At 48.1% G+C, this 27,946-nt stretch overlaps 2 protein-coding genes across 6 annotated transcripts in view; both read right to left on the reverse strand.

The window, feature by feature from the left end:
- Nucleotides 1–7,262, reverse strand: part of Ikbke (inhibitor of nuclear factor kappa B kinase subunit epsilon) — a 25,748-nt gene extending 18,486 nt beyond the window's left edge. The window contains exons 1-7 of the mRNA XM_013346700.2: nt 7,067–7,262; nt 4,629–4,739; nt 3,912–4,052; nt 3,432–3,561; nt 1,920–2,101; nt 1,638–1,798; nt 194–304 (exon numbers count right to left, since the gene is read on the reverse strand). Of these exons, the coding sequence (XP_013202154.2) occupies nt 194–304; nt 1,638–1,798; nt 1,920–2,101; nt 3,432–3,561; nt 3,912–4,052; nt 4,629–4,739; nt 7,067–7,120 (890 nt within the window). The 5' untranslated portion in view covers nt 7,121–7,262. The remainder of the gene's footprint in view (nt 1–193; nt 305–1,637; nt 1,799–1,919; nt 2,102–3,431; nt 3,562–3,911; nt 4,053–4,628; nt 4,740–7,066) is intronic.
- Nucleotides 7,263–13,788: 6,526 nt separating this feature from the next.
- The window catches only part of Srgap2 (SLIT-ROBO Rho GTPase activating protein 2), a 225,990-nt gene continuing 211,832 nt past the window's right edge, over nt 13,789–27,946 (reverse strand). For 3 of the 5 annotated variants that reach the window (XM_013346755.1, XM_005348323.2, XM_026779645.1), the window contains exons 20-23: nt 26,214–26,394; nt 23,969–24,115; nt 19,884–20,208; nt 13,789–16,944 (exon numbers count right to left, since the gene is read on the reverse strand). In XM_013346755.1, coding sequence (XP_013202209.1) covers nt 16,561–16,944; nt 19,884–20,208; nt 23,969–24,115; nt 26,214–26,394 — 1,037 coding nt within the window. In that variant the 3' untranslated portion in view covers nt 13,789–16,560. Of the gene's footprint in view, nt 16,945–19,883; nt 20,209–22,883; nt 23,322–23,968; nt 24,116–26,213; nt 26,395–27,946 lie in introns of those variants that run through there. The other 2 variants (XM_013346756.2, XM_026779646.1) reach the window with 2 other exon arrangements.

A 27,946-nucleotide genomic window follows, 5' to 3' on the forward strand; every position in this document is an offset into this window, starting at 1 on the left:
TCGAGACCAGCCTGGTCTACAGAGCTAGTTCCAGGACAGGCTCCAAAGCCACAGAGAAACCCTGTCTGGAAAAACCAAAAAAAAAAAAAAAAAAAGAAGTTGAGCGCCCAGGGCTCTGCTGACACATCCCAGAAGACCTGACTCAGCAGAAAGAGGTGATCCCTCTCTTAGAGAGCCTGCCCCTCTCACTTACATGGACAGTCTGCAGGTGATGGGAAGGCTATAGCTCCACTCTAGGGGCCCGTTCTCTTGCCTCTGAGTCCCTGAAATGGCTCCGACTGGCTTCTCTGTTGTGATTCTGTACCTATAGCGGGACAGAATGAGGCCACTAGACCCCCCTCCTGCACCACCCACTCATCCTACTTTCTCTCTTACCCGCAAATTTAAGAAACAATAAACTCCAACCAGAGAGCGAGCGGTTCATGTCACCCAGCCACTGTGAGGTAGCTGGAAAATGACACTGGGGTGCCCTGGGTCTAACAGTGAGATCACCTCTGCCCAGCCAAGCTCCTGGCTTTAGGCAGAGCCCGTCTCGCTGTCACTATGGCTGTTCCAAGTCCAGCCACCTCCACATCTGTGCCGTGCTGAGTTCCGTGCCAAACATTCTCGCCTCACTTTTCTAACTGCTCCCCCAATCTAGTCTTCCCTGATAGCCCACTCCATTCCAACATTCCCCCTGGTCCCCAAACCTAATATCAGTTCCACGCAGCTCGCCCCAGGACCAAGGGTGCACGCACCAACCTTCCTGATGACACACTGCTAAGAGAAACGCTCTGAGATGACTTCCGTTTATTACAGGATGGAGGAGGGAAGAGACGCTAACAACTGGTCAGTTCTGAGGGAACCATCAGAACGATTTCACATCCCTGAACTTAGACCACTGCACTTCTGACTTCCAAAGCCACCGTGCTCTGCCTCTCTGTACCTCGGCAGGCCATTAACTGCCACCAGTGCTGTCACAAGCACTCCTTCTGGACCACCCTGCAACCCCAAAGCCCTCTCCTCTCAACTGCCCACTACCTACAGCTAATGTAGACTTAAGGTTTTCTTCCCCAATATTTATTTATAATGAGTTCTTGGCACTAGGTCCAGCAGGTGTTTTCCCACCTGCCCTCCAGCTAGAACCTTGGGAACTTGTCCCAAGACTTGGTCCTTTTCTCCTATACAGCATCAGTAACAGCTCAGCGGATCCTTGTATTGTAGGGCCCTCATTTCTGTGGTTTGCTCTTTGGTTCTGGGCAGTACGTCCTGGCAACCCCTGTTAACTCCTCTTATCAGTCAGTGAGAGACACTAGGAAGACCTTGTGCCTGGGTACCAGCTCCATCTTCACCCCTACAGCCAAGGCAACCTTGCAAGCCTCCTTGAGCCTTAGTGGAGACGTGGTGGGATAGGAACGGGGAGGCAGGGCTAGAGGGAACACTGAACTACCACAAAGGGGTATGAGTGTTCTCTACCAAGCCAGGAGTGTAAGGCTGTGCCTCTGGCTTGACCAGCAGTGGCTCCGAAAGACCCCAGGTAGGGACCTGGGTAGGAGACACAGCAGGACCCAGTAGGGGAAGGGCCAGGTGTCTGCCAGGAAGAAGTCCGGGGGGGGGGGGGATGTCCCCTTCATTCCCTGCCCCATTGCCCACCGTACATGATCTCCTTGTTGCGCCTGGGCCCACCAAAGGGGAGGAAGGGCAGACTACCGGTGGCTGCATGGTACAGGGTCACCCCAATACTCCAGAGATCCACAGTCACCCCGAACGCCTTTTGCTGGGGTTTACGAAGCACGGCCCGCTCATACATGTCAGGGTGCTATGGGAGAAAGGTAGATGGTAGCCATGGAGGGGCAGTGTGTGGGTCCTAGGGGACGCTTAGGAAGGCACAAAGCAAGGGGCTGTCAGCTGGGGCAGAGGGTCTCCAACATGTCACTTACCAGGTATTCCTCCGTACCGTAGACAGAAACAAAGCTCTCCTCATCATCCAGCTTCCGAGCAGCCCCGAAGTCGGACAGCTTGTAGATGCTCTGCCCCTCCTCCCCCACCAGGCGCATGATGTTCCCAGGTTTGATGTCACGGTGGACGATGCCATTCTCCCGCAAGTGGTTCATGCCAGCCACTGGGGACAGACAGAGCACGGTTCCTAGCTTGGCTCAGCTAGGGACCAGTCAGTCTAATGTCTGAGGTTTGTCCTGAGGAAGAGTCTGTCCTTGGACAAATAAACAGTAGGCTGCACAGGGGACTCAGTACAGGGAAAACTGGAGAACAGAGAAGCCCAGAGGGCTAAGAAGGGGCTTTCCAAGCTGGGGAGAGGGACCATTGGTTAAGAGCACGGGCTGTTCTTTCAGATAACCCTGGTTCAATTCCCAGCACCCACAGGTCAGCTCACAACTAGAACTCCAGTTCCAGGAGATCCAGTGTCTTCTTCTGGCCTCTGCAGGCACCAGCCATGCATGCGGTACACAGACATGTACAGGCACAACACCCACACACATAAAGTAAAAATAATATAATAAATTTTAAGGGGGGGGTGGAGAGAAGGTTCAGTTAAGAGCACTTGCCACTCTTTGTGAGGACCCAAGTTCAGTTCCCAGCACCCACATGGTGGTTCACAACCATCTGTAACTTCAGGTCCAGGGTGTCTGACACCCTCTTCTGACCGCTGAGGGTACCAGATCACACACAGTGCGCATGCATTCGTGTAGGCAAAACACTCACACACATTGTCATCTATTTTTTAATAAATAAAAGGAAGGGATCCCAAGGGCATCATAATATTGACTTATTTAGATTTTGTGTGGGGGGGCGGGGTACATCGTCTCCATCTTATTATTGACTTGTGGTAAAATAAACCTAACAACAGTTATCATTTAAAATTTTGGTTTTGGATATGTTTCACTATGTAGCCCAGGCTGCCCTGGAATTCCTCATCAGCCTGCCTCGGCCTCCCCAGGGTGGCCCTCAATTTAACCGGTTTTAAGCACATTAACCTTCTCCTCCTCCACCCCATCAAACAGCACTCCCTACTCCGCACTCCCAGCCCCGCACAGCATTCTGCCTCTCTCTCCAGCAACCCGACTCCCCCAGGAGCTGCACCCTAGTTGAAGTGTGGTTTTTGCATCTATGGCTAGATCCCTCAGCAGTTTCCTCCAGTTTCGTCCACATTGCCTGTGTGTGAGAAGTCCCTCCGCTGTATGGCTACCCCACTGCCTGCAGGCACCCAATCCTTTTTGGCTGTCTTACCTGCTGCCTGCTGTGAATGATGCTACCTTCAACACCAGAAAACAATCGTTTTAGAACGTTCTTTCTACGGCTTTGAGCTGAATCAATCATGTGGGTCCTCGTGGCCCACCCCTCTGCCTCAGGCCCCCTGGGACACCTGTTTCAGAATAGCGCACTCATCCTGGACCTTGCCGGTGCAGAGGACCTGGGGATGGGGCAGGGCTCACCCACACAGCGCAGGACCACCAGGAACTCCTCCTCGGGAAGCCCAAATGTGTTCTCAGGGTCTTCCAGGACACTCAGTAGGCTCCCGCTGGGGCAGTACTCCATCACGATCACCTTCTGCTGGCTGCCTCCCTGGGCACAGGGCAGAAGGAGGCTTGAAGAGGGGGGGTACTTCTGACATCTGCCTGTCAGGAGGTTCCTTACCTAGAGCCCACAGCACTCATTCCCTGGCGCAGCCTCTTGCCTGGCCTTCCATCCCAGACACAGGAACCCAAGAAACCCTCTGTAATCGGGCACTGAGTCCCCCTTTCCTTTCCTAATGATTTCCCTATGTGGTCCCACACCACGGGTTCCTTACCCCGCCCATCCCCCCGCCCGCCCCCACCGGGGCTCTGGACTGCTGCTGAGCCTTGACTTGCCTATCCCTGGCCTGCAAAAGCCACGATCAAGTGCATCCTTCTCTAACCAAGCAGAGGACCCACCGTTTCCTCCACAGCGAAGAGCTTGACAACATTCTGGTGGTCGAGCTTCCGCAGCACCTCAAACTCCCTCACTTGCACCTCGGGGGGCCGCCGGTAGCTGGCTGAGTTGAAGACCTTTACAGCAACCACCTCCCCAGATTTCTGGCATGTGGGCATAGGGTTGGGAATCAACAAGGGGACCATACTGGTCCTACCCATCAGGGAGCTGCCTCCTTTCCCTCTCTTTGCGGGGGCTGGATGGGCTTACATCGCAGCCCCTTCCCCTACTCAGGGTGCTGGAGTGGCACTTGTAGGTGACACACCTGGTACCCCACAAGGGATGACTTGTGCTATTGCTCATTTTGCCATAGATAAGAACTGCCTGGGCAGTCTACCCGGCCTGCAGCTCCTGAACACGGGGTGTATTCTGACACAGCTCCGCAGCCACTGTAGGACAAACCCAGACAGGCCCAACCTCCCAGTCCTGCCATTCCTAGATCCCACTTGCTGTCACCTCCTCTTTTGCCTTGCCCTCTAGTCCCAACATGTCTCTGACAGAGGCAGCATTCCGAGGGATTCTTCCAGCATCTCACACCTCAGCTCAAACCTATGAGTCCTTTCTCATCAGGGTAGACAGAACAGAGGCATGGGACCGTTTCCCAGCTACACAGAATCCGAATGCCCAATAGAGAGCTAGTTTTAGGGCATGTAAGGGTCTGGGGCCAGAGTTGCTATTACCTTGTTTCGGGCCTTGTACACACTGGCAGTGGCCCCCTGCCCTAGCAGGTCATCCGTGTGCCATAGGTAATTAGCTGTACTCTGCATCTCCCAGGTTTGGCTACCTTCCACCTGGGAAAACAAAACAAACAACCACTGGGGGTCCCAAGGTCCCAGGCATGATCTGAAATAGATACTGCCAGCCAGCCATCGGCTCCCAAGACCATCCCACAAAGGGCTCTATGTGGCCATGGCACAGGCAAGGGAGCCGGGGGAAATGGTGGTACAGGAAGATTAAGTAACTTCCCCCCAAAGAAACAAAACAGCAGCAGGAGGGCCTCAAGCTTGCATGTTTTCTCCATGGGCACTTCTCTCTGTCCTGTGCCCCAGGTCCCTTCCAATACCTTTCAGAGGTAGGCCAATCTAGGGGGACTTTCTCTATCACCTCTTTCGGGCACTGGGGACTCAGAGTTTCGGCATCTAGGCCTGGGACTGTCCCAGGAAGCAGACACAGTGCGGGAAGAAGGGCCCTGGGTCAGCCAGGGTCAGGCAGAGTCAGTCACAAATCTCCAGGATTGCAACATGAGTCTGGAGCACCCCCCTTCACCCTCCCTTCTCTGCTTGCCTGGCCCCAAACTTCCTACTGTTGGGAGCTAACAGCTGCTCACCAGGCAGTCAGGGCTGGCCCAGTGCTTTTCCAGAAGGGGCAGAGCTGCAGGGAAGACAGCTAGGGAGAAAGGATGGGAGGAACAAAAGGGAGGGGTAGGTGACGGAGGAGAGTGGGGAGGATCTAAGACCATCGCACACAAGGGCAAAGAGCTCTGGGGAAGATCTGAGACTGTCCACACTCTGCTCCCCATCTTTGCTCTCATCCTGTTCCCCTCAAAGCTGGTTCCTCTAAAGCAACCAGTTCTAGAAGGTGTAGCCTCAGAAGTCGCACCCACGGCCTATCTGCAAGACAGGGCCAGAGTCAGCCTTTGGGGATGCCTGGGGGCAGGAGGAGCCACCACCCCTTCAATGTTTTGAAATAAAGTTGCTTTAGGCAGGGCCTCTTCCTGCTCCAGCAGCTCACTGAGTCTCAAACCAAAGATGGTTCGATTTTGAGCCTATTCTTTTTTTTTAAAGACAGAGTAGCCAGCCCAGTACCTTCGGTGGTATTGAGGATGGTCTTGAACTTCTGCATCTCCCTCCCAAATGCTCGGATCTAGTTGTGCACCACCATTCCCTGTTAAGTAGGTGCTGGGGATCAAACCCACGGCTTTGCGTGCTAGGCAAGCATTCTACAGACTGAGCGAGCTAGGTCCCCGCTGGTCCTCTCATTTAAAGATGCTAAACCTGGAGAATGTCAACTTTTGAGCCAGAAGCCACTTGAAGAGAGCAGTAGTCACGCCCTAGTTTTGCATTATGCAAAAGTAAGGCTGCTGGTGAGCCCTTCCAAAGCAACGTGAAGGAGTAGCCATGGTTCTCCACATGGCTGAAGAGTCAGACCAATGTGAAGCTCAGGCGAGGCATACGGGAATGGAGGTCAAGGTCCTAGGCTTGGGAAGTAGGGGCACCAGATTGGTATCACTTTCATAACTCTACCTTGGTCCTCAGCCAAGCTCTGGCATTAGGGCAAAGCACAGCTGAGGTCAGGGAGATGGGCAGTGAGATGCACGGAACAGAATCCCCCAGGGCTGCACGGTCCTGTGTTCTGTGCCTGGAAGCTCTGACTAGGGCACCTCTGGATCACTGTGCACTTTCATCTTCCACCAACCCCTTCTCCACATGGAATGTGCAGCAGCCTCCAGTGAACCAACACCAGCCGTCTCATGGATCCCCATCCTCCTTGGGGGTTCTTCTGTGGCAGCTGTACTTACCTGCACTCCGAGTAGCCCAGAATCAGGCAGGCTCTCCCTGGCAAGTATGTATTATGCTTTCTGTCTGGGGCAAGTTCAGGAGCTGAGCTACACCGGAAAGAGAAGGGTGGGTGGATGAGAGGCCCCCTCGGTGCTGTTTGATTCTCAGCCCCATCAAAGGCCACCGGTCTCAGCTTTTTAACTCTTTCCTGTTGTCACCTTCCCTACAAGACTGGGGGGGGGGGTTTGCAGCCTCTTTTCCCATGCTCTGGGAACCTCTCCTAGCTATTCTGGGCCTCAGGGAAAAGATCCCAAGCAGAGGTCAGTAGGGGTACCCAGAGCTGAACCCCAGCTTTGCATCAGCATGTTGGGAAGCAGAGGCCAAGATTGGAAACTTCTTGACCAGTCTCCTCAGGGCCATACTCCTCCCTGCCCCTACCAGGCCTCCAAACAATCCTTTCTGAGAATCGTTATCTTTTTCAACAGAAGGAGTGCAGTACACCACCAGGTTCCCAGCAGCCTCGAGAAATACGGGAGGGGGGCATTCAGTTGAGTGTTTCCTTGAGGCTGCCCCACCTGGCTCCCCCAGGCCACCCTCCTCCACAGCCCCTACACACTCACCCCATCTCCCAGCTCAGCTGCAGGGGAATGTAGACTTGTGGGACTGGGTGGCATCCCCAGGGATTTCAGGCCTTGAAGTCAATCCTGGTAGCCATGAGCCCCCAAGATCCACACACAGGCAAAGCTAGTGGTGATGGCCCTGGACCTTTCCTGCCTCTCTGACAGCAGTGGGTACCCAGAAGAGCAGAGCCCAGGCTCTAAGTTCTATCCTACTTCCTGATTCACTTCTCTCCCTCTCCCCACCTCTTTCCCTCCCTTCCTCTCTCTCTCTTAAAGAGACAGGCAGCTCAGCCGCTGCCACACACACCTCCACCCCACAGCAGGAAAGGGAAAGAGGATGCTGTAAGTTGTCAAGTGGAAGCCATAGGACCCTTGTCTGAGCCACAAAAAAAGTCAGCAACTGGGGCTGGGGCTTCTGTGACAGGCCACTGAGTGCTGTGCTGGTATCTTTGGCAGGGGGATTCAGGGCTCTGCTTAAAATCAACTAAAGAGGTGAAATAAGCTAACCAAGTTGAAAATTGCCTAGAAAGGCCCAAGATCTGTGCTTGGCCTCTCCCAGAAGCTGGACAGGGTTTGTCTTCCTTACAGCCTACAAGAACAAGCACACACCCAGGTCATAGCCTCTGCTTCAACTGACCTCACACACAGCCACACAGCCAACCCTACCACCACCCCCGCTGCAGGGGAGCTTTCTGACCACAGCCAGAAGGTTGGCTTTAGGATGTGTGGATGGCAGAGGATGTAGTATCTGGTAAACTCTGAAAGACTGGGAAGTGATTTTCAGACCACGTTGGATAGAATCAAGTCTTACATACCTTTAGTAATTTGCCTGTGATTTGCCACCTTCTCGGCCATAACCCTGTGCCCTAGATATCCTGGGAAGCTGGAAGGGGTCTGTGCTGCTCTGGTCAGCTCTGAGTGGGCAGTTGGATGAGTGGTTAAAACCAGGAAATTCCATGTTTCTCTAGAATGTTGGTGGGACTTTCCCTGGCCACACCTGGTGATTTCCTGCCAGCCCCACCCCATCAGAGGGAGGAGAGGCAAGAACAGGCCCCAAGCTTGTTGCCTTGGCTGACAGATTCACCTGATAGTAGCCTGTCAGCTAGAGGCCCTGAAGTGGCTTCTCGCAGCAGGGTCAGGAGGGGCGTCCCTGAGGGCTCCACACTCCGGCTTGTGTGTCACAGGTCTCCACCTGGCAAGAGCACAGGGGACCTGTACTTGCTGATCACCCAGGGCGTGAAGAGGACAGAAGCACTTGCTTTCTCTAGCAAATCACTTAGCTGCTGCTGCAGGAGTCTCCTAACCTCTAGAAAGGTGACTCCTTTCAATGCGGCTGCTCCATCAGTCTAGAGCAGTGCTTTCTCCACTGTCCTAAGGCTGCCACCCTTTAATACAGTTCCTCATGTTGGGGTGACTCCATCCGTAACATTTTGTTGTTACTTCATAACTGTAATTTTGTTACTGTTATGAATTGTAATATAAATCACCTGACATACAAGACATCTGATATGTGAACCCCCAAAGGGGTCACAACCCACACATTGAGGACCACTGGTCTAGAAAGTCATCTGAATGACTTTCATGATCGGAGTACCCCTCTGGCCCCCCAGGGATACTGTTTTGGCCATTGAGGTTTACAGAATCACCTTGCCTATCCTGAAGGCTGCTCACTTTCCCTGACTAGCCTAATTAATCTCTTTTCCTCAGGGACTTTCACATCTTCTAACACAAGAATCAAGCCTAGCATCTCCCATGAAACAGGCCCGGTGTGCTCAGGGCAGAAAAGGAGAGGCCTAGGCATCTTATCCCAGAGATGTGGGGTGCTGGACAAGGTGGTGAATACAAGGAGATACATACTAAGGAAACAGTGGCTTTGTGGGCCTCGACGGGGCAGCAGGAAGGGCTGTCAGGCTTGCTGGGTGCTCAGAGTTAGGCAGAAAAGGGGAACCAGTTCAAGCATAGGAAGCAGGGGCAGAGGTGCTGAAGCATGACAAGAGCATGGATAGTTCAGGGCCTTGTACTTGGGATGCTAGGGAGAACCAGCAAGGCAGAACTGCGCTGCTAACATGGCACTTTACCAACAGATTCTGGGAGGAAACTTCCTTGGTGTGGACAAAATGGAGGACTGTCCTGCCCACTGTATGGAAAGTTCAGGAGCCTGGAGAGAAGAGACGTCCATATGGGGCCTTGCTACATCTTCCCAGGCCCAAGGAATCATAGAAGTAGTGGCAATCCAAAGGCAGCATAGGGACCAGAGGGGTGTGTGTGTGTGTGGCAACTCTGGAAAAAAACCCTCATGTCTGCTACTGATGGAGGCTGGTGTGGTAGAAAAGGCCACTACATCATCATCAAAGCCACCTCCTAAAAAGGACTTCTCATTTAACCTTTCTCATAGGATTGGTATAAAACAAAGAGATGACATACTTGGTTCCCAGTGGGTTTGGAATAGGTATTATTTTGGGCAGAGTGGCACATCTGTGGTTCCAGCTTCCAGCAAGGCTGAAGCAGGCGGTTCATTTGAGCCTAGTAATTCAGAGTCAGCCTAAATAGGGCAACCAAGCTAAAGCTGGGAGTGCAGCTAAGTAGTAGTACAATTCAGCATGCACAAGGCTGAGATTCCATACCCATTAGTAGCTGCTGCAACCCCCTGCACACACATTGCTTTCCAGTACCTTAAAAGTAGGAAAGAATCGGGGCAGGGAGGTATTTGTGTGTAGGCTTGTTTATAGGGCTGGGTACTGGCTGTACTTAGTCACAGAGGCTAAATGACAAAACCTCGGAGCCTACAGCTAATTGACACCTTCGTAAGTCAACTCTGACCAGGAGTTTTGGTGCAGGGGGTTTAAACACTACAGACAGAACTAGTACTCTTTCTCTTCCCAAGCAATGGGAAAGGGGCTGTGGGTGCACTATCCAGGCCCCCAAGGAACCTGGTCCTTGTGCAATTATCTGTCACAGTCTAATCTGGAAGTATGTTTCCTTAAGACCCCACCTTCAATTTAGTCGAACTGAAAGAAACAATTGAAAGTGAGTTCATTCCTCAACAGCCACTGCCTGTCTATGCCTACCCTGGTATCTGCTGTTCCTCCTGAGACAGGATCATATGTCCCTTCTGCTGGCACTGCCACCTCCCCTCGGGCTATGCAACTCAGCTGTCCCTCCAGACTGTCTCTCCTGGGTCTGCCCGCAGAGCGAGCAAATGTGCCTCCACTCTGTCTGTCTGTAGAACAAACCCTGGTCCTTGACTCCTCTGGATGCTCCCAACTCTCGGAGCTGCTGGGTCTTCCTTCTCTGCCACCTAGTCCACTCTAGTAAGATGTTATTTCCCATCTGCAGAAAAATCCTTTCCTTTTGTTTGAGGAAAAATGTTTCCTTTTTTGAGGCAGGATCTCTCTATATACCAAGAAGTCTCATCCCCAGCCCTTCACCCCCTTTTTTCTTTTGAGACAGGGTACCTCTAAATAGTCCTGGCTGCCCTGGAACTTGATAGGTACACCAGGATGATCACAAACTCACAGGATCTTCCTGTCTTTGCCTCCCAAGTGCTTGGATTAAAGGTGTGCTCCACCATGCCCAACAAAAAATGCTTCCTTTCACACCAGCCTTACCTCATCCTCATGTCACTGGCCATTTATCAGTTGGTCCCTCCCTTTGTCAAGTGCTTCCTTTTCCTGGTTGCTGTGGTGTATTCCCTTTTGCCACCTAGGTGCTGGGCTAACTCCATCTTTTTTTTTTTTTTTTTTTTTAACCAGATTTCCCCATTCCATCTACACTCCACATCAGAAATCTCAGTTTGGATTCAACTCTTACATCTTCCCACTTATGTATCTTTTGGTCGTCTCAGCATGGCCTGCCTAAGCAGAAATCTTCATTTTCCATGTTTGATTTCAGACCACAATGGCCTTCCCCCTTTAAAAATGGAGTCTTATATTGCCAAAGTTGGCTTTAAGCTGTGATCTTCTTGCCTCAGCTAATGTGTATCTGGAACTACTGCACGTGTCACACAGCTCCAAAATGGCCTTTCTTGTCCAACCCAGCAACATTTCACATTTACTTATTTTGCCTTTCTTATATGTTGGGTAGGAAACAAGCTCTACTGCCTGTTTTTCCTGCTCAGCTCAGCGCTTGAATAGACAAAGTCGGTTATTAACTAATTGATTCTTTGCCACATGTAATATAGGGTTAGCTTCTGAGTCAAAGGAAACTTCCTGTCACTGTGGCAGCTCATGCTTGGAAACCCCAGCACTCAAGAGGCTAAAGCAGGAGGATGTGAATACGCCATGAAATCCTTTCTCACCTACCTTCCTAGAAAAATGGGATCTATAAATGGATAATCCTAAATCCATACTCACCCGGTCTCTTGTTTTGGTTCCCATTTGGTAGAAATGCATTTATGTATTGGCTGTTCACTGCTTCCATCAACGTCCCATCAGAATATATATGGAAGAGGACCCCAAAGGCATGACCTTGGCTGTAGGATTCTCTAAAAGCATCTTTGGTGCTTTGCCCACAGCCTAAGAGCTGGCTCCATCTGAGCAACTCTATGGTTCCAGGGATCTCTTCACATACTGCTGCCGGGGTGAGACCCTGGACCACAGGGTGGCAGAACAGTTTCAATTCTGACTTGCCTCAGGTAACAGTGCTGCATGAGCATTGTTAACAGAGAGAGAGAAGACAAGCTGGTAGAGCAAGAAGACACTGAATACTAGGGACATAGCAGACAAACAGGAAGGTGTCCATGCTAGGGCTGGGGTAGGAACCCTTGTGTTACCACTGAACACAGGCAATGCCACTAAAAGGCTTGACTTATCCTCAGAGATATCTGGTATTATATTATGCTCCCTAAAAACAAATGTTGGCCCCAGGCTTTGAAGAATTTATTCTAAGTTGTTACCTCCCTTGGTATTTTGCTGCTTTTGATAACTAGGTATTTATTTATTCATTACAAATGTCCACATTGCACAAGACTTGTGCAAATGTAAGCCAGACCAAATCCCAGCACAGAGAAGGGAGTGGGCATGAAGTCTCACTCCTAGCAGAGGAGTTATTAGCAGTTGTGAGCAGCTGGAAAGGGAGGGTCAATGCTCTCTAATAGTGTGTCCCCTGATAAGAAGACTATGCTCCAGTAGAAGGTCACATATCCAAGACTATTTGGGCAGCACAAATCAGCCTTGAAGGAGGGAGCAAAGCTGGGTGGGTACGGAAGGGGGGGGGGTGAGTCTGGGAAGAACTAGAGGAGGATAAATAAGATCAAAACATTAAATATGTATGTACCTATGTATGCATACACACGTGTCCTTACTTGGGGTAGGAAGGCAGCTTACAGTGTGAGAGGTTAAATAGCCCCACACAAACATGAGCTGTGTGCATAATGGGACCAAGTACTAAGCTGTTGCTCATATACCATCAAGGAGGGACGATAAGGACAACTGTGCTATTTTAAAAATTATGCAACATCTTAAAAAATAATTCTGATACTGGCTGTGATGGTGCACATCTTTTGTCCTAGCAACTGGGAGGCAGAGGTAGGTGGATCTACGTGAGTTTGAGACCAGCCTGCTCTACAAAGCAAGTTCCAGGACAACTAGGGCTACATAGAGAAATGCTGTCTCAGCAAAAAAAAAAAAAAAAAAAAAAGTTTTCAAGGGCATAGTGGGACACACTTTTAATCCCAGCACTCCGGATGTGGAGGCAGGTAGATCTGAGAATTTGAGACCAGCCCTGGTCTACAGAGTGAGTTTTGAGATAGCCAGGGCTAGAAGGGGAGACCCAGGATCAAACAAGCAAACTATGTGTATGTGTAAGTGTATGTAGATGTACACCACAGACACATGCACTCTGCAGACTCAGCTTTCTCACTCAGAAGTGAAGCTTCCAAGAGACAAGTTTTGTGTTTCAGTACATGACTGGCTGACCTCATTGCTTTGGGCTTCAGGTAACATATCATGGCAGGCACACGTGGTAGGGCAATCAGCAATATTGTATGAACTCTACCCTCAAGCTCACTTTCTACCAAAGCACAAAGCATCTCTAAGGGAGAGGATGCATTCCTGTATCTTCCACCCCATCAGCATCAAGGCATGTTGGTCAGAACTTCTTCCAGATACAGGGGATGGCCAAAGGCAGACTGACTCAGAGATGTAGCTGTGAAAGACAAAGAACCATTGGCAGGGGCTGGAGAGATGGCTCAGCAGTTAAAAGTACTGGCTGTTCCTGCACAGGACCGGGGTTCAGGTCTCAGCAGCCACACAGCAGCTCACAACTGTCTGTAACTTCAGTTCCAGGGAATCTTATGCCCTCTTCTGACCTCTGTGGTACTGCCCGCATGTACTGCACAGACAAACTTGAAGGCAAAACAGCCATGCACACTAAGCACAAATGGTAAATCTTCAAATACAGAACCACCTGGCCACCCTTAGTCGTAGCTGGCAAAGTTTCCAAGCAGCTTTATAGGTTTCAGTCTTTCAAGTGGGAAATCTGATCATAAAGACAGAAATGAACAGTCCTTATTAAAAACAAAGGCAGGTTCTGTTAAGGAAGTTCTTATGGCCACAGACTGCCAACAGTTTACTAGACTTCCTACAAACCCTCTGAGGCTCCACACAGGGCCAAGTGGAGCCAAGGTCACCTTGTTCCTCCTGTGGCCAGGTGTGCGCTCTGTTAGCGCAGTTTTGACTCAGTTCTTTCAGGGAGTGGGGAAAGGGAGATGACCTGCAGCAGCGGAACCTAAAAACGTATTTTATTCTGAAGTTGTGCTTTGGATTTTTCCCCAATCCAACATCGGCTGAGTGAGTCTTAGGTTCACACAAAGCATCTTCAAGCATAGATACAATATTCCAGTTATCAACACCATTTTAAAGAACAGACCATTTTACACAAATGTGACATACAAATCAGACGCCACCACATTGCAGCTCCCTGGAAGATCTATGTTCTCTTCTGAACCGAAGTCCATGCACACCAGCCCTTCCAGTGGTCTGTTCATCCTGGTACTGGAGGATGTCTCATCTCCTTGGGGACAGACAAGGGTGGCCTGAAGGGGCTGGCAGAGACCAGCATTTCCAGTTTATAAGCTGCTGGTGGCAAACTCCTCTACTTTCCAAACTGGGATGCTGGCAGCCCCACCCCACTTTTCTTCCCCAAAGATTGAGTCCACACCAGGGAAAGGATCCATGCCACGAGGGGCAGAGCAGGGCTCTTGGAAGCATCATGCTGGTTTCGGGCAAGCCTATCTGAGGAAGGCTAGTTGCCAAGGCCTTGAGTGGCCGGCTCCTTTTGGCTTTTGGGTGTAAAAATCACAGTGTGCAACCTCAATTCCAGTTGAAGTGAGCTCTGCTGAGGAGGACTCTCCTCCTATTGGTTCCTACTCCTTTTAATAGGACCATCTCACAGGCGTCAAAAGCACCAGAGATAAGGAAGACAGTGAGGCTCCCAGAGTTGGGGTCAGTAGGGAACCACTTGTACACTGTCCAGTTCATTATGCAAATCAGCAGATGGACATCAACCAAAGGGATGACAAACACAAAAATGTACAGGACTAAAAGAGAGGGCAAGAACAAAAGAACAGACCCACAGTATGGCCTTTAAGAAGCTCCACTTTTACCTTCTTAGAGAGTAGTGTCCTGGAGAGAGGATACAGGGCAGGCTGGAAGCGTCTATCACTTAGATCAAGAGGAATGTAAGGGCGGGAGATCATTTCAGCAAGGAAACAGATCCTTGGGTCTGAAAGCCCCCCTTGGCTCAGGAGCAGTACAAGCCCAGGTCATTAAAAAGAGCAGTGAGAACCAGGCAGGACAAGGACCTAGGGGTGTCCCTTGCAGTTTGACTCACTCACCTCTCTAGTCTCCCTGGTTGTGCAAGTTACTCTTCTCATTAGTGACTCCTTCAGGCTCCCTATTTCCTTCACACAGAGAGAAACGTCCACCGCCTTCTAAAGTTCCTACTACCAACTGCACATATTGGTCCAAAAGGATTTCTTCTAGCCCAAAGCTAAGAACATTCAGATTTTCCAACCTGAATGGAAACCCACCATCTCTTGAACTACAGAAAAACAATCAAGTTAAACAAAAGAAGAGCTTTCAAACCAGAAACCAGAGAAGAGTGAGCCTGAGCTTCAAGGAGCTGTTGTAGCACATGGGCCTGAACCATGACTTCCAAGACCTGGTGCTCTTGGGGAAACATTAGGAGAGGAGTGGGTGTTCGAGCCCCAGGCTTGCAAGTTGGCTAGAGCATTCCATGGTAGCTCATCGGAAGCAGCCAAAGGCAGATCCCACAGAAAGCATTTAATTCTTTACTTTTTTACAATTCTGGTTTTGGAAAAATAATTTGGACTTTGTAGGAGGGTCAAAGTTCCCTTAGTTGACCTTACTTGGGTAAGCAAACAAACAAAAAAACAATCTCAAAGTCCAGGGTCTCTAGATTGAATGAGGGTTTTCCAAGCACCAGTCCATCTCCAGAGACAGCCTTATAAAAAACTAAGCCAAGAAGTAAACTTGTAATCGTTTTAATCTGGGAACAATTTGTGGATGAGCAGAGAGCAACTTAAATTTCTTTAATAGGATAGTGAATTTTAAAAGTTCTAAATGCCAAAAAAGGTGGGAGGAAGAGGACCCATTTCCTACCCTTCTCAAACCTGGCATAAACACAATAAAACTTGAAGACTTTTTACTCTAAAAGGAACTAGCTATAAAACTGTCTTATATTGGAAGACATCTTAAATGGAAAATGGTGTGTCAAAGACAAAGACAAGAACTGAAGAAAAGACTATATGTTCAGAAAAACCTTTAAAAGCTCCTTAATAAGACTGGGCTGTCCTTCTACAGAATGGAGCAGAGCAAATGAGAAAACCAGTGATCAGCTCACGGCAAGAGGAAGTAGACAATCCCCACCCCACATCAGATCACAGGACTGATCCATTCTGCTAAATCTCTATGAGGACAACAGAGACTCCTGGTGGCTTCTCTGTGAAATGCCACAACAACAAAGACCAGAGACCAGAAAAACCTCTGTGTGTATGCATGAGCGTGCATGCGCACAAATATATATTTATAGAAAATGAAAACTGGGCTATATATGATTTTTCAAATTAGTACTCAAAACAAGATGCCACTGAAAGCTAGGTGACTGCGACCAACCATCTGGTCAAGATATCCTCTATGGTACGAAGGGGCAGAGACATAGGCCCATGTCCCCATGTCTTGCCTTGGCAGATATCCTAGCAACCTGATCATGGAAAACTTGTTTCTGGCTAACCTAAGAACAGTTATGTACTGTAGCTGGCTGGATTACAACAGAGGAGAGCAAAGAGCGGAGGGAAGGGCCAGGAAGGGAAAAGAAGTAACAAGGGCTTCATTCTCAAGGATTGGATAATGGGAAGGCTAATTCTTGTAAGAACAACTTAGAATCTAATTTTCAACTGAAGTCTCCAAGCTAGTTAAATAGGAAGATTTTAATAACAGTCATTCTCCTTGTCTAGAACAATTAAGTTATACCCCTCAGACAGTACAAGACTTGTCAGTGGACTGTGGGGAAGCTGATGAATTGACACCAGGGCTCGTGGCATTTGTTTTGGGGAAGACAGTTGGCTTGGGTCGTGTGGCTGGTGGTTTGACTGGAGCAGCCATCTTGACAGACTTGACAGGCCGGAAGGCGCAGGCAATGTCCCCAGCAGTACTGGCGCTGCGCTGGAAGGCAGGCTCAGGGTCCTTGAGGAGCTGAGTGTGCAGAGGGCTGGAGGGCTCAGATGTGGGGGCTACCACTGGGGAGGTCTTGAGGGGTTCCAAGGTGTCCAGGACCACATCAGGGGTGTGCTTAACACTGCTCTGCCGCTCTAGCTCTCGAAGCTCATTCAGGGCAGAGTTCATTGTTGCTTCAATATCCTGCAAAACAGGAAAAAGGAAGAAGTAAGTCAAACCAAGACAGATGTCCCCAAGGATCCTATTTCAACCAAATAGGCCAAGCCATGAAACCAAATATAAAATGCCTTATTTTACTTGGCCAAAGTCCTTGAATATATGAATGTGCAGAATGTGGAGAAAGGGGACAGAGAGACTTTCATCATCAGGAATTTAGAAAGAGTAATTGATGACTCTGGACATGACAAGGCTGCTTCACACATCAACTCATACCATTTGTGGTTACCCTCACAGATCAAGCCAGCCACAATTCCAGCAGAAACTGGGGAGGGGCCTGAGTCTATCAGAGGAGCTACTGGCAGTTGATGGCTGCTGAGGAAGAGTCACTCACTTTGGGGATGGGGCTTCTGGTAGGTTGACCATGCCCCAGTAAATGGCCCTAGACCTATGCATATATGGAAAGTATACTTCCCAAAAATAAATAAATAAATAAATAAATAAATATATATATATATATATATATATATATATATGTTGAACTCAGGGAAGTATTTAAAAAGATAGTAACAAAAGGAAGACATGAGCTTGGGAGGAGGCATTAGGAGGAGTTGGAGGTAGTAGTGGATGACATGATCAAAATACACTGCATAAATATATTAAACTTAAAAACTAAGAAAAATATTAAAAAAGAAGAAGTAGCTGAATATTTTCAACTTGAGTCCTTGGTTTTAGTGAGAGGTGCCGAAATGTCTCTGATGAAATGACATATAATTAAATGGAGGGGAAAGGTAATGAGCACACAGAAATTGATGATATAATTCTCTGTGTTTCTGTGTATGTTTGAAAGTGTACACAGTGAACAAATTTTACAAAGTGGTAAAGATCAAATATAATCTTTATTTTCTTGATTTCAAGGCCAATGGTTAAAGGGATTATTCCTTCCTTCACAAGAGCTAAGGAAGGTTCAGGAACCAAGCAAGTCCTTGAATATTTATCAGGACAATGCTTCAATTTTCCGGCACATCCAAGTGTGCAACTAGAAACCATTTCCTGCTACCTTGCACCATGAAAGGTAACCCAAGAGTGGCCAAAAGGGGGAGCCAAAGCCCATATAGGTAAGTTAGCATCTACAAACCAGGAGGTACTGAAGACTTTAGGAAAAATGGCAGCCCTAGTCCAGAGGCTCAAGACAGAACCAAAGCACCTTTGTAGGCAAGCATCCAGTTAGAGTGCCCAGCTTCCATACCCTCCCTGAAAACTTGTGTTTAATACTGCGCCCCACAGCCACCACAGGACTCCTCTTTGGGATCAAGAATACTTAAAGAGATTCTAAGTTTCAAGTAAGCCCCAGGCTCCCCACTCAGGGTTTCCTATCTGAGGCTTGTTATGTATGATAGTGACTCATTTTCATCAATCACTGTGGCATTTATTAGCCTTTCTTCGCCTCTCCTGCAATGCCAGGGATGGAACCCAGGAGTCTATACATGCTAGGCCAGCATTCTGAGCCTGCATCATGGAGCTACACTCCTGGGCTTCTCAAATCTTTTAGAATGCTTAGGAAGAACTCTATTTCCTGGCTCTGTCCTGTAATGCAGGTAGTATGTTCACAGTGTTAACACTTTGGTTAATGGCTGACCAAAAGAGGATCAAGGAGGATTCCCATGGTGTAAGGTAGATTGCTGTCAGGAACTTAAACAGGATTGAAGATGAGCAAAGCAAGACATCACAGGCTCAGGGCTCACCACTGGACCTAACAGGTTTATCTCCATAAGCAGAGCACCAACGAAACCAACAGAGACAATACAGAGCCTCTATTGCCCTTTCCAGATCACCCCGGAAGAAGAGGCGAGGAAAAGGACAAAAACAAGCCCTGAGTTCCTACCTGTTCTAATGAAAATTATATAGCTGGGAGAGACGTCTGAGAGAACTGCTTGGAGTGGCCCCAGTAGTTGGATGTTTAGAGGTCGAGTTGGGTTTCTAATATTTCATGGAAAACAGAGCCATCAATGTGGTGCAGATGAAAAGGAAGGTCCTACAATCTGGGAGCTCATCTGCATTGTTACCTGGAACTTTGGGCTGGAAGCTTTCTAGTACCTGAGCTTCAAGCAACAAGAATACTTTGGGATCTTTAGTATAGAATCAGATGGTGGACTAATTACCTACAAGTATTAGAGATCAGCTTCATGAAATGGGGTGACAGGGATGGACAGAGAAATAGGACCTGGCCTATATTTGAGTCTTAGCTTCACTAAAGTTGACTATTGTGTTTCTATCATCTATCTGTCTGTCTGTCTCCATCTGTCTACCTACCCATATATCTACCTATCTATCCATCTAATTTTTCATGTGTGTGTTCTATGTGCAGAGGCCAGAGGAAAATGTCAGGTATCCTCTTCTAGTGCTCTCTACCTTACTGTAGAGACTGTTAATAAATCTGAAGCTTGTTATTTTGGCTAGGTTGGCTGGCTGTTCAGCAAGCTCTAGGAATCTGCCTGCCTTTAATCCCCAACTCTGAGATTACAGGCATAGAAGGTTAAACTAGTCTTTTATGTGGGTGCTGTGGATTTGAATTCAGCTCATCTTGCTTGTGTAGCAAGTGTTCTTATCTACTGGGCCATCTCCCCAGACTCTACCTTAGTGTCTTAACACATGAAACTTGAACTAATGGACCTTAATCAAAATATTCTTAACTGCTGTCTTTAAAAGTCAACAGCCGGTAAACAGAATACGAATAAAAAGATAGGATTCTATTAATTCCCCTTTCAGGTTTTGTTGGGGAGACAGGGATAGGGAGACTGCTCAGTAAGCTGTCTTGGCAGGTTCACATGTATGGTACCTGCTACACCCTCTAAAGAACATACAGAGGATTGGGCTGTTATAAGTTCTGTTGATTAGCTGGGGCTGCTCTGAGTGTAACTGATGAGTGCAGACTTCTTACTTATTGTCCAGGGCCCCTCAGTTACCTGTGCAATGACTTCGGGGTCCATGGGTCGATGGTTATTGAAGCTTTTTGACCTTCCTGCAGTGGCAGCCTTCCGGATCTGTGGACTGTCCAGCCGGTTCTTCAGGGATGAATGGCGGCTGATTGAGTTGAGGTTCCCATGGCCGCTGATGGAACACTTATCTGGCCCTTCCTTGGGGAGATTCTGGCTCAGGATGGGCTGAGAGGATGGCCGGCAGCTAGCCCCCACCCCCGGGGAGGAGGAGTCAGTCAGAGAACTGCCCAGCCCATGGTTGTCACTCCGAAAAGCTTTTCTGATGTTCCCAGATTCTGGACGCTTCCTTTGCCTTCAACAAACAGAAATGGCATCTGATCAGGAAGCCCTGGGTCCAAGGGAGCTAGGATGGTGACAGAGGTGCAGAGGCTGGCACCTGGGACATCTAAAGAAAGTCACACAGAATACCCTATTTCTTCAGTTTTTCTTTCTCTTGTTTTCTCTATGGATCGGTTCCCTCCAACCCCCTACCTGGGCAAAGGTGAAATGAATACTTACTTGGTGGTTGTGAGCTTTGAGTTCTAAACATTTAAGATGCTGTCAGAAAAAAATTGCCTGTTCAAGAGAAAGTTTCTAATGGGATAAAGATTCATGAAAAGACCCACTCCATTGCCTGCCTAAACAGAAACCCAAGCCCCAGGTGAGAAAGTTTCACCGTCACCAAGGAGGAGAGAACTGCTGGAAACAGGAGTTAACTTCCCCAAATTTCAGTTTGCTCAACTGTATTATAGCAAGCCTGTCAACATCTGAGCTCTGGCAAAAAGCTATTTCTTGTTCATAGACATGGAAGAAATTTTTCAAGAAACTGCAGTGGCACAGAGGACTCATCATGTGCCTAATCTTAGGGTAGAAAGGGTACAACTCCTAAGTCACCCAGCCCTGGGCCAATTTATTTCATACCACAAAGGCTCTGAAATGACCCTGTGATGGGATGATTGTAGTTGGGTCCTAGCTATACGGGTACTGTTTACTACTGAATAATTTTATTTTTTTGAACCAGATTTTAAAGGACCTCAATTAAGATGTCATCAAGCTGCTAGTTCAGATAGCAGCTGTGTAGCTCTGATATTGAATCTACTGAGGAAGATGGGCTGAGCTGGGATCAGCATGGTAATGGTAGGGCTGCAGACTGGGGGCCATCTCTGAAGCATAGCTAATGTCTTAAGTCAGTTCTTGTGCTGCTTACAGCTGAGGTCTGCTTTATCTTTCTAGGGCCAGTAGGGTGTGGCCCAGCAGCCTCTCCATGAATGTGGCTGCTAGGCAGGTCCTAGCTGTGTGAGTCAGCCATTCTCAACCAGAAAGAGGATGATCTTTAGTTTCGGAAGGCCCTGCTGCCATGAGCCGTCCTTTGTGAAGTTTCCCACGACACTAATACCTTCAACTACAGACAGAAGAGATTCCTCTTTCACATCTTCCTTCGGTGCTTCCATACGCCAGCTTTTCAGTTACCTCCATATGGTCTTTTGCCTTGCCAGACTCTGAGCTCTCAACAGCTAGCACTGATGCTTGGCACAAAGCAGATGGTTAATATAGGATGTGGGATTAAATTCAAACGTCACACCCTAAGAACTCTGCTGATTTCCTTTTTCCATTCAAGAATGGCTGACTCACAGATCAGAACTGCTGAGAAGGCAGACTTAGGGGACTGTGGTAGTGCCATCCCAGGCTCTATCTGGGGCACAAAGACGAGGAAGACAAAGAAGCTGATTACAAGGAGCTCAGCCAGCTGAGACTAGAACAAAGTTCTCACCCAGGGCAGGAGTAGACTTCAGATGTGAATAATATTAAAAGGGCAGCGCGAGGAAGCAAGGAAGCTTCCTTTGGAGCACAATCCAAGAGCTGAAGAACGGTTCTTTGAAAATGATGCTGAGAAGTGACTCCACAGTGGCCTGGAAGAGCTCAGTGAGGAATGTACATAGCAATCATTTTTCTCTTTCCAAAGATGTAATGGACTGTTTATATTTATGGGGGCATGTTCAATAAATGCAAGTACAGCCAAAAAAACAAAACAAGGAGCTCAGCCTGGAGGAGGAACCAGGCACAGCACCGAGTACCAACAACTCAAGCCATTTTGGAATGCAGAATGAGGGTATTATTTTCAACCTCAAGGAACTCAGGGTGTCAGGAAGGCTTACCCAAATAGGGAACATTTAGATCGAGTCTTGGAGGCTGAGGAGGAGTTAATCAGATGAGAGGGCCCAGGAGGAGAGAGTTCTCCAAGGCAATCAGGAAACTCAAGTTTCATGGGAGCACTGTTCTGGAGGCAGCTGGGAGGTGGAAAGGCAGACTCATACTGAGGCTGTCACTCATATATTGACTGGCTGGTGCCTGGGAAAGCTTGAACAGATCATGTTGACACGGTTTGATTATGCTCTGTCCCCAGGAAATTCATCGTAAGAATCTTAATACCACCAAGCAAGGAGTTTAAGGGAACAACCTTGACTTTCTACCAGATGTTTTTAGCTTTTGTTCTCTGTAATTTCTTTGTAAAATGCTATCAAATATATGTTGACTTAAAATTTAATACCCAGGGATGAAGCTGCAGCTTGGCAGTAGAGTGCTCTGTCTGTATATGTGGCTTGCTGAGTTCTATCTCCAACACCATAAAAAACAAAAATAAAAGTGCCTAAATAAATATCTAATCTCCCCTCCACTATCCAGTCTTGGTTTTTGGCTTAATAAGCTCATAGCCTTGTGCTTGCAGGCTCGTAATTAACGCAGATTTGTATATAATGAAAAAAATGTGATTAACGGCAGCTACTTTTTACTAGCCTGCCCTCCTAGCAGACTGGAGGGAAGTATAAAATCCTCAACTTGTCTGCTGGTCTGGATTAAATTATGACTACACTGAGGAAGTAAGCTGAATAAACCAGATGAACTTGAGTGTGAAAGAGATAGCAAGGATCCATGTCCCCCAACCCCCTCTATTGTCTGGTTGGAAAAAAGCCAAGAGATCTGGCAACCTCATAGAGTTTAAAAACAATAAGCATCTTTTATTCTCCTTCCAGTCTCGGTGTCCAGAGGCTATGGTTAACAGGGTTTCAAAGTGCAAATCATTTCACCCCTCCAAAGTCGGAAGGAATACAAACTGTACGTCATCTCCAATCCATGTTCACCAGGAGTGCCTCGGGGCTTGTCATCCTCCTGGCACTGGGCCACAGTTCAGGGTCTGGCGGAAAGAGGTCTGTAGGACTTGGTGTCTGGCCCCTTGAGATGAGATTAGTTCTCCAATAGCCTGAGTGCCTCTTGGGGAGGCAGCAGCTCATGGGCGGGCGAACGAGGAATCCCTCTAGATAGCCAGCAGGTGTGGATGGAGTTAGAACCTCAGAATACTGCTAATGGCCACAATGAAAGCTGGGGTCAGAGTAAGCCTGCTGACAGGAGTGGGCATCTGCAGAGGGACTGCTAGGGAAGGATAATACACAGTGCTAAAGCAACAAGAAAAAAATGAAAAGTGATTTCTGCTAGTGTGAAAAGGAGCAAAGGGTCACAGGATGGTTTAGGAGCTCAGGACAAAGCTTTCCTTGGGTTCAGTGCTCTTCCCTTTTCCATAGCCATGAATGTAGGATAGGAAGAACCAGATACATGACGTCTAAGTAAGCCCACCTGGTGGACAGTAGCCTGGTGGAAGACATATGAAATTCTGAATCTTCAGACAGACAAGGGTCAAAGAAGATACCAAATACTATTTGAATAAGAATTGGAAAAGTGAAGGCACTGATAAGAAATAGCACAAAACCAAGTTGCATAAGGTGGTCAAAGCTTTGATGAAGGTTTGGCTAAGACTGCCAGGAAGTCTGAGCAGACAGACACTGTGGAACAGACAGAGTACCACAGGATGACAACAGACAGCTGGAGGCTGGGCCTGCCCTCAGACCCACGTGAGCCTCCTCAGCCCCACCATCCACCTTGCAGCAGCAAACACATGGAGACTGTTAGGTTGGGGGAGCTGGGAGCCCTGCATTCAGCACAGGAGCAGGGTGGGTTAGGCCAGGGGTGAGGCTGAGTGAGTGAATCATTTAGGGGAGCAGAAAATGAAAAGCAGAGCTTACTTGTTGATGTTTGCAAGATAAATATCAGCTACATGACCCCCACTGGGACAGCTGGCCCCCGTTCTGGCTGTCACCTTTTCTTCAGGTGGCTCAGACATGACCTCAATCTCAGACTTGGGGCTGGACCTCTCCACGACACCATCCTCGCTGGGGCAGAAGGGACAGGTAGGTAGGGAAAAGGGAAAACAATAAAAAAGCAGTGTTAAATCAGCAAGATGCCCCCCCCCCGCCCCGCTCTAGGACATACAGACAACCCCACACAGCTTGGAGGCAGCAGCAACCCCTGGTGGGGCTAATTTTGTGAACAGGGGCAAGGAAACCTGAGGGCCTTTGGAGAGTTGTGTAAATAAAAATAAAATAAATAACCCACTGAGTTCTATTTGACCCTCAGCTCCTCAGGAAAACTTGGCTAGGGACACCTGGATTCAAGGCATCTCATGGGGCGGCCATGAGGGAACCACCTCCTGGAGATGGAGGTGGAAGTCCAGGCTGTGTTTATCTGTGGTCCTGAGCACTGCTGGTAAGGACAGGAAGCTCTGGAGTAGCTCTGGAGGGAGAGCCAGCATTGAGGCAGGGTGTGGACACATGGCCACTGTTGTAGCACATCTAGCCTCGCTCAGAGTATCCAAGATGGTCCCAGGTTTCTCCACTGCTCTCCTTGCCCCTTTGGCTACTGATGACAAAGAAAGGCCCTTCTCCCTGACAATTCATCTTCTCTTGATCCCGTAGTGAAGATATAATGCTAAATTTGGGAGGGTTCTGTCCATGCACAGATTGCCACCAGCTTTGAGATGTTATTAACATAGGGAGGAATTCCCCGAAGAACGAGCCCAGGAGAGGCTGAGAGGGTGTAGACTCATTCAGGATATCAACCTTTAAAAAAATAATCGTAAGGGAAGGACTAAAAACAGTGAGAATGCTGTATCCTAAAGAAGTGTGTGAGGGCAGAGTTAGGGCAAAGGGACAAGGAGGCAAGTTTGGGTAGGCTACAAGGTTTACTACTTCCTGCCTAGGAGACATTGCTTCAAAGAGTGGGAACCAACACAGCCTATCTGTTAAGATCTCTAGAGTCCACTCTGGTTTCCCTGGTTCTCCGACATCCTTTTCCCTCTCTGCCTTACTTTTCTTTTTTCACCATGTGTTTTGAGCCAGATTTCTCCTAAAAAGTAACCTGTCAATTTTCATTTGCAGGTGGAAATTACTATCAATGGCTTAGGAGGTTGGGGTTTAGGTAGTTGTTTAAAAAGAAGCCAAGTCTGGTGGCTCATGCCTGTAAGCTTAGCATGGGGGAGGCTAAGGCAGTAGGACTGCTGTGAGTCATATATAGTGAGCTTAAGGCAGCCTAGGTTACAGGTGAGACTATTGGCTGGTCTTCAGTCAACTTGACACAAGCTAGAAGGAAGGAACCTCAACTGAGCCAAAAAGATCCTACTGGAGGGCATTTTCTTAATTAGTGACTGATTGGTGAGGGCCCAGTTCACTGTGGGTGGTGCTATCCATGGGATGTTGGTCTTGAATTCTGTAAGAAAGGCTGAGCAAGCCATTAGGAGTAAGCCAGTAAGCAGCACTCCTTCATGGCCTCTACATCAGCTCCTACCTCCAGGTTCCAGCCCCGTTTCCCATTCTGACTTCCTTAGTGATAGAAGTGTAAGCCAAATAATCCCCCCTTCCCCCAAGTTGCTTTGGTCATAGTGTTTCATCATAGCAATCATAACCCTAACTAAGACAGAGACCTTCTCTCAAAAAACAAAAATACACACATGGAAGACAGAGAAGGCAGTGCGGTGGTGGCGCACGCCCTTAATCCCAGCACTTAGGAGGCAGAGGCAGGCGGATCTCTGTGAGTTTGAGGCCAGCCTGGTCTACAGAGTGAGTTCCAGGAATGGCTTCAAAAGCTGCAGAGAAACCCTGTCTCATGAAACCAAAAAACCAAAGAAGAAAAAACATGACCTTTCCAGAAAGGAAATAGGCATGGTCAAATTAAAAAGTCCACACTATCACTCATAAGACAGAAATATAAATACTGACGGGCACATTTCTAAAGCAAATGAATTAAGGGGCAATTTAAAGGGAGGAGAGAGAGTGAGGAGACTGAGTTGCCGGGGTAGGGTGTTCTCCATGGAACTTTAAGCCTGCGAACCGTTTTGGGAATTAGTCTCCCTCATGCTCCTACAGTTCCAGAACTGAAGTCTCACTCCCACAGTGCATTAGAGACCACCCTCAAAGGGGCCAGGGTCCCACTTACGTGTCTTGGACTACGATGTACTGATGGGGGATGAGTCCGTCTATACCATTGTGCCGGCCTTCCCACCAATCATCAGAAGCTCGCTGGTAAAGCAGCAGAGATGCTCCCTTCTTGAAAGACAGCTCCCGGGCTGTCCGGCCTACGTAGTCAAACTTAGCAATGGCCTCAATGGGCTCACACTCTGGGAAAGGCAGAAAAGAATGAAACATATGTTTCTGGGACCTACAGATGCAGGAAACTGGATGAAAAAGCCTAACGAGCTGGACTTACAGTGGTGGGAGGATAACTCTCCCAGCCTGGCATTCTCTCCTGTCTAGCCCCCTCTTCTGCCGGGGTAACAACACATGGAGACACTGCTTCCCTGATAACTTCTTTGTTGATTTCACAGTCCTCTTTGCCAATTCCATCTATCATCCAACTTGTCATTCTGCATTTTTCCTTTCTTTTAGGCAGTGCCGTGAATTGAGTTCAGGGCTTTAGACGTGGGTGTTCAAAGAAAAGTGATTTACCACTGAACTCTATATCAAGCCCATCACACTGCATTTTTGAGCATTATTTCTCTTCTGATCATTTAGTAATCTATCAGCCATCTAACACTTGAATCATACCATATTTTAAGTAATTTATTTGTTATTCATTCATCCCAGTAGAATGTAAAACATGGAAAGTGGTTTGTAACACATTTATGGAAAATGCAAATGAAAACAATTAGAAAAGTTAAAGGGGGCTTGTAAGTGCAATGTGTTTTTACTTCCATGTGGGCCTTTCTTTCCTTATCTACAAAATGAGATGACAGGAATAGTGCTCTTTTTCATGAAGTTGGTTATGGGGAGTCAATTACAATCTGTGACACATGCACACTTAGGCACTGCTGTCGTCACGTCTCTGTTTTCAACTGCAGGAGAGACTAGATAGTAAACAGAAGGCGCTCTAAGATATAGACCATTATATCATAAATACCACTGCAGGGAGGAAGGCTGATTAAAAATAAACCCATGCCCACAAAGCTCTGAGTGGAAAGTTTGCTCCTAAATGGGCTGGCTGAAGATTCCACTGCAGAACTCCTGTCTTAGTAGTCCAGTCTCAGTTCTCTACAGCCCGGACACATCCCTTGACTCTTGCTTTTTCAGCTGCCCCATTTATCTCACTAGAGATAAAACCTCTAAGAGTATGAGAACAAGGCAGCTCTGAATACTGAATTCTCTAGTAATACTTTTGTCTCTCATAAAGATCATACTGATCCTTCTAACACCAGGATCTAAACAAGAAGTTCTATCTCTCCTTTAAAAGCTTCAAATCCTTCAAATACTGCAGTATTTCTAAAGGCGGGGGTGGGGGTGGGGGGGCAGGCAAGGTTCTGTAGATCGTGCCATTTCATTCTTCTTCCCATACAATTCTGAGACCCCTTGTCAACTGTTGAGACTTCCAGAGACCAAGTGATCCAGAAATGGAGGTGTAGAACGGCTGGAGGCAGGGAAAATGTGCTGGCTGGCAGACTCTAATAAATCATGGGCTGGAGAATGACAGCTGAGCATTCCACCCCTGGATGCACACTCACAGGCTGTTCAGCACACACAAATCTATACTTTGGAAGGGATCAATTTTTCCAGTTGGCAGGCATGCAAGTGTGGTTTCTGTGTCCTCATTCTCACTCCCCTTACTTGGCTTTTGTTGAATTCTTGGCACCTAGCATTTCTATTCCCCAGGCTTGATGTTTTTTAAATGAGCTTTCC

Source organism: Microtus ochrogaster, chromosome 6, assembly GCF_000317375.1.
Source record: "Microtus ochrogaster isolate Prairie Vole_2 chromosome 6, MicOch1.0, whole genome shotgun sequence".
Taxonomy (NCBI): Eukaryota; Metazoa; Chordata; class Mammalia; order Rodentia; family Cricetidae; genus Microtus; species Microtus ochrogaster.